Source organism: Stylophora pistillata, chromosome 2, assembly GCF_964205215.1.
Source record: "Stylophora pistillata chromosome 2, jaStyPist1.2, whole genome shotgun sequence".
NCBI lineage: Eukaryota > Metazoa > Cnidaria > Anthozoa > Scleractinia > Pocilloporidae > Stylophora > Stylophora pistillata.
Window position 1 is genome coordinate 875,927 of NC_142520.1, and position 6,635 is coordinate 882,561.

Consider the following 6,635-nt stretch of genomic DNA (forward strand, 5'->3'; position numbering starts at 1 on the left):
ATGTCGTGACAGGTAATATAATATAATATTGACATTCCACGCTAAATTATTTCCTCTAATGAAGAATTTAGGGTCAATATACATCCAAGTGGTCAATGAATTCACAGTAACAATATAAGCTAATGGAATCATATAAGGCAATTCTGACACGTTTCTCGAATACTAAGTGTGACTGTCGGCACTCTCATGTAAACCAATCCATTATTTTACGTCGCTGTATAATATGAAATAATTAAGATCTTCCCGTTGAAATATTTAAAGAAGGTTTGGAACTTCATCCTGCTGGGTGTACAATCAGCCAGCCGTGAGGTGGTGTAATGAACTGGAAACTGATCGGTGACTGAATCGAGACAAATCATCTGTTCGTCGCTCTTTCTAGTACCCTCCCCTCCCCCCACCGAGTTTTCTTTGCAGTACCCTTCCCAACAGAGTTTTCTGAACAAGGATCTTCACAGCACTTTCGATAGGGTTCGCTACATCGTGAGAAACAACAAAAATAATGCTAATCACGTTTTCATAACGTAATTTCATCTGCATGAACAAAGCAAAACTTTTCTGGATTTTGAACTACTTTTGCAACCATGACAGAACAAAGGGTAAGGAGTCAATTGGTGTTGGTGATTTTAACTGTGACATGTACCCTAAAAAGAGACTCTCTTCAGATGCCAAAAAACTACGCGATCTCTTCAATCTTTATCAGTTAAATCAACTTATACAAAGACCAACACGTATAACTGTTCGCTCCTCTACTATTATAGACTCAATGCATCCGATGCTAGAACTGTTCTTGTTGGATGATATTACGTTTTTAAGAGTTTTCCACAGTTTACTCGAGTCCTTTTTGTTTTCATTAATTAGGTTGGAATACATAGACAGGTAAAAACGAACGATATAATATCCCGACGTTTCGGCGACTTCATGACGCCATTATCAAGGGTACAAATGAAAATAAAATTTGAAAATTAAACGAAACTTACCTGGAAGTTGAAGTTTGATTGAGATTCTTCTAGTCACCATAACATTTAGGGATCAGGTGAGATTGCAACGCGCATGCGCAAGATCAGTCTTAAAAGTAGATTGTAGTCTTCTTGATTAATAACAGACCACAATCATGTGACAATATTAAAATATTGTGTGACCTAGGAAGGTGCAAGCACACTACAGTCCTCACAGGGCAGGGTAGCGCCACCGTGCAAGGGCGGGCACCTGATCCCTAAATGTTATGGTGACTAGAAGAATCTCAATCAAACTTCAACTTCCAGGTAAGTTTCGTTTAATTTTCAAATTCTTCTACGTCACCACATTTAAGGATCATGTGAGACTTCGTAGCCAAGATGACTACAATCTAACACTTTGAAATAACCTCTAAAATGGGTTACAAGTGAATGTGTGGAAAAACCTTAATCACACTAGCATGTTCCAAAGTAGCAAAAACAACTTTAATATATATTGAGCAATGGTAACTCAAGTAACATAAGCTACATGAAAACATAGCTTACTTTTTAAAGGTATGTTGTTAAGGTAATGACATGAATAAAAATGTCTTTTCAAAAAATTAACAACAGTTCAAAAAAAAACACTATATGAATAGTATGGTATCTACTCATGAGAAAACTGCCTTGGTAAATTGCAATGCTTTGGTGCCTTCAACAGGAACATTATAATATCTAGCAAATGTGGTCTCATTAGACCATCCAGCCTTTTCCAATATTAGTTGAAGTGGCAAACCCCCTTTTTGTGCCGCAGATGTTGATGCTGCCCGTGTACTGTGGGCCGTGAAAACAGCTGTATCAATTTTGGCTTTTGTTAGACATGTTTTTATCCAACGTCGTATTGTGTCCTTACTAGCTGCATGGTGTGGCTTTGAGTAAGTGATAAATACCTTGGTGTCTTGACCACGCAAACATGAGGTTCTTCTAAGATAGCATGTCAAAGTTCTCACCACACAAAGGTTTTCGTCCTCTGGATACTTATGGAATTCAAGGAACATTGACTTAGCTGTAGGCCTGCTCTGCTTCAAGAGACCCATCTGGAAAGTTATAGTATCCTCCAATTCTATCATATTAGCGGTGTCCAACATGTGTATCGATTGAACTCGTTGAGCACTAACTAGTGAAATTAACATAACAGTTTTTAGAGTTAAGTCTTTTAAAGACAGTTCCTTGTTAGTTTTCCATTCTCGAAACATGTTCAACACTTTCTTTACATCCCACACTGAAGAGTATTTACTTTGTATCGGTCTTGACTCATATACACCTTTCATAAATCTTACTATAATGGGGTGATTGCCAATTGTGATTCTACTGTCAAAGTTCAGGCTGGATAACGCGCAGCGTGCAGTATTAATAGCACTATACTTCAGTCCCGATACGTAAAGATTTGTCAAAAACATCAAGGCACTGTTCACAGTGACTTCAGTTTTACTGATCTTCCTTTCACCACAAAATTGTATCCACTATTTAAGATAGACGTTGTATTGCTTTTGTGTTCCGTCTCGCCAGGATTTGAGAATGATGGGTTTTGCTTCATCAGGAATTCCTTTTGCTGCCATTGCTTCCCTGATACATGACAGGCCATCAACTGGACCTTGTCTCTCAGAGGATGCAGTGCTGATGAATGAGGTAAAGTCAGGAGGTTGTCCTTCTTTGGAAGTAGTCGAGGATTGTCTATGAGCATAGTCAAGATTACTGCAAAAAACGTCTGAGTTGGCCAGATTGGGACAACTATCACTGCTTTCGCTTTGTCTTTTGAGATCTTCTGAAGGCATCTATTTATAAGAGAGAATGGGGGAAAAACATAAATGCTTTTATCAGTCCACGACAGTGAGAAAGCATCTATATAGGTTGCTTCAGGGTCTGGTCGCCAAGCCACATATTTATCTAATTGCCTATTCAATCTAGATGCAAATAAATCAAGTTCTAATGGGCCCCAAAGATTATTTATTTTAGAAAATATTGCAGTGTTCAATTGCCACTCTGTCCTGTCATTAAACAGACGGGATTCACGGTCAGCAACAGTGTTGTCTTTCCCTGGTAAATGAGCTGTTGTAATCCAATTTAGTGAATTTTCTTGGGCAGCAGGCCAGCCCATTAGGGAAGCAAGTGTATTGAAATAATTGATTATTCCAATGAAATCTCAAAAATTTTCTGTGCTCCACTGCCACTGGCACTGAGTAATAAGCATCCTTAAAGTCTATTGATGCCATGTAACAGTTAGGCCTTATTAAGGTAGTGACTGTATGAATGCTTTCCATCTTAAAATGATGGTACTCAATATTCTCATTAAACTCTTTTAAATTTAAGATCAGTCTGAAGGTGCCATCTTTCTTAGGCCTGGCAAAGATTGGGGACACAAATTGTCCAATACAAGGCAAACATTCTTCAATAATTCCCTTAGCAAGGAGTTTCGTAATCTCCTTATCAATTGCTACTTTCTCGATAGAATTAACATGACAAGTTAACCTCGTGCCCTGTTGACAATTCAATTCGCTACTGATCAAGTCGAGATGACTGTGGGCGACTGTGTCCAAAATAGTCTTATCTGAAGTTAGTTTTTTCCACTCTGGGAGAAAATCATTAAGTCTGCCAGCTCTGAATTCGTCAATAGGCACCAGGTTAATTGTTTCCTTCTTAAAATGAATGCAGGTAGGAGATTCACTCACTGTTTCCGGTGTAACAGAGCTTACTGCTTCTGGTTTTCGTATCTCCCTTTTTTCTCCTGTTGGGTGTACAATCGTTTGCCTAAAAAAGGCTTTCGTGAACTGGATACGTTTGCGCTGTGCGAACTCCTGGAATATTTATAATCGTTGCCGCGGTATCCTCGCGAGCGGCCATATTGTTTACTAGGAAATCTCTTCCTGCTCGATTGACCATGGGGTTTCACCATGGCTTTCTTTACAGCGCGGTTGGTCTTGTCAATGTCTTCCAACCTTTTGGAGGTATCTCCCCCGAATAGGAAGTTGTTCACAGGGACTGACGAGGAGAATAGCGAGGTTTGGTAGTCTTCATTGAGGTCGGGTTTTATGCACTCTCGTCGTCTCATGTTGATCTCGAAATTTGCGTAGCTAAGCATTTCTATAGCTGACATTCCTTTGTCGATCAGCTGGTTAAGTTTGCTCTCATAATCTGTACTGTCATTCACTGACTCGTCATTTGCTTTGGACTTCAGGTCCAGCATTTCATTGAGCATTTTGGTGACCTAAATGACACCTTTCATCAACATGCCTTGGGCTGTTTGTACCCTCGAGTCAAAGGACCTCGTGTTCGGCCTCAGCCTGTTCCAAATAAGCTCGTCCACTTTTGTGACGACCAAACTTTCGCAGTTTTGTGGTCGGAGGATTTTTTCCCCTTCTTCTTTGAGCTTTGATTCTTCAGGTTTTTTCAATTTGAACATGAGTCCGTTCACGAGTGTAGCAAGTTGTTCGTTGACAGCAACGTCTGTCGGTTCTGTCTTTGTGAGGCGTTGAGCAATTGCGTCGAGTACATCACATTTTTTATCTAAGCTTTTCGACCGTTTTGCAGCGGTTTCTGTCACATCTTCTGACAAGACAGATATTTGTGATGGGGAGGCATCTCTTTGGCGTTTTGACCGAGGTTTGTCGCACAGAGCGCGATCGTTGGTTTTGGCGCCATTTTCATTGTCACTCTCACTCCTGTACTCTCCTTCGGAGCTCTCCAACAGATTATTTTCCTCTGTGGACCAAGATCTTTCAATAGTATTTTGCAGTTTTTCAAACTGCCGAGTCAAAGTTGTTTGGAGAGTAAGCATAGAATTCGTTAGCATACTGCCAAATGTTGACAGCTCACTCTGTTGTGTTGTGTCATTTTCGGGCGCGTTTCCCGACAAACCGTTTGAAGTAGTGTTTTCTACACCACTAGTGCCCTCTGACCTGGGAACCTCGTTCCCGCCTTGAGGGAGCTTCTTTGCCTTCTTTTTAGAAGAACTTTTCGAGGCGGAATCCTCAGTGTGTTCAATATTTGACATTTTTTCACGCCTGATTCGATCGTTCGTGACCAATCTTGCTGACAAGCAAACGTGCACTGATCTTGCGCATGCGCGTTGCAATCTCACATGATCCTTAAATGTGGTGACGTAGAAGAATTAACAAATGCGAGTTCAAGAGTTACAACTAATTTGCATAGGGAAGGTAGCTACACAAATACTTAAGCACGGATAGAATCCGTTTGCACGTTCAAACTCGGTGTTAATTGTTTGATGTAAAGCATCTCGTTGACAAGACAATCGAACTTGTTCATGCACTTCTTGAGAACTTTGAAACAGCTATGAAGGTTCTCAGGGACAGCACCTGCGTGGTCGTTGTGGTAGTGCTTGCGTACTGAAGATGACGTGCTCTTATGGCTATCCACGCGGGCATATAAATTCCCACGTGTGTAACCAACATAGCTCCCTGTATCGCACAGGTTACATTTAAATTGGTACACTACGCGCTGTTGATTAACCAGCTGTGGTTTGGTTTCACATTCTTTAAGGTCTTGGCCAATTTTCCGACTGACAAATACGGGCTGGATTGTGGTTTGGAGCTTAATGCTAAGGTCTTTCAACTGTGTCTTAACAATGTTAGCGGAGTCTTGGTCCTTGAAGGGTATGACTACTCGGGTTACATCATTTTTCGCCAATCGTCCCAACGCCTGCAATGGCTGCTGGTCAGCAATTCTCGAGTTGATAAAGGTGTTAATGGCGGAGTTGATAAGGTGGCGAGGGTAGTCCAAACGTGAGAATAAATTCTGTGCTGTCCCTGAGGACCTTCTTAGCTGTTTCAAAGTTCTCAAGAAATGCATGAACAAATTCGATTGTCTCGTCAACGAGATGCTTTACACCAAACAATTAACACCGAGTTTGAACGTGCAAACGGATTCTATCCATGCTAAAGTATTTGTGTAGCGACCTACCCTATGCAAATTAGTTGTAACTCTTGAACTCGCATTTGTTAATTTTATTTTCATTTGTACCCTTGATAATGGCGTCATGAAGTCGCCGAAACGTCGGGATATTATATCGTTCGTTTTTTTACCTGTCTATGTATTCCAACCTAATTAATGAAAACAAAAAGGACTCGAGTAAACTGTGGAAAACTCTTAAAAACGTAATATCGTCCAACAAGAAAAGTTCTAGCATCGGATGCATTGAAACAGACCAGGGTCTTGTCTTCGAACCCGAGGAAATATCTAAAGGCTTCGCACATTATTTCAGTACAGCGATTCTAAAGATCAGACAGAGCTTATCATCAATCCTAGTCCACCACGGATCTCCTAAGGTACTAACTGATGATCACTTCAGATTCTCAGAGATTAAGCCTGACTTTGTCTCTAAAGAACTTAAACACGAAGGCGCGCTATATAAGGAAGTCTTCCCTGGGAAGACCTGGTTCTGTCCTCGTGTACCGGTTCACAAGAGCCAATACAAAAGACCAAACAATACACAATAGCTAACCGATAACTCCTAAACAAAGAAAGAACAATAGTAATTCCCTTGTGAACCGGTACACCAGGACAGAACCGAAGACCTAGGCTCATTTGTCACTCAACGTTGACGTGTGCGGGTCAAATTTAAATGCTGGTAGACGAACAAAAGGAGCTAATGAGATATCTATTGTTTACTTCCACCAGCATGGTGGT

The 6,635-nt window shown here is 40.7% G+C and overlaps 1 protein-coding gene across 1 annotated transcript; it reads right to left on the reverse strand.

The window, feature by feature from the left end:
• Positions 1–1,417: 1,417 nt before the first annotated feature.
• Positions 1,418–5,845, reverse strand: LOC111329895 (uncharacterized). The gene is made up of 2 exons (XM_088747041.1): positions 3,662–5,845; positions 1,418–2,767 (listed from the first exon to the last, which is right to left on the reverse strand). Exon 1 carries the CDS (start codon positions 4,981–4,983, stop codon positions 4,198–4,200), a length of 786 nt encoding a protein of 261 aa, XP_088603167.1. The 5' UTR covers positions 4,984–5,845; the 3' UTR covers positions 1,418–2,767; positions 3,662–4,197.
• Positions 5,846–6,635: the final 790 nt, after the last annotated feature.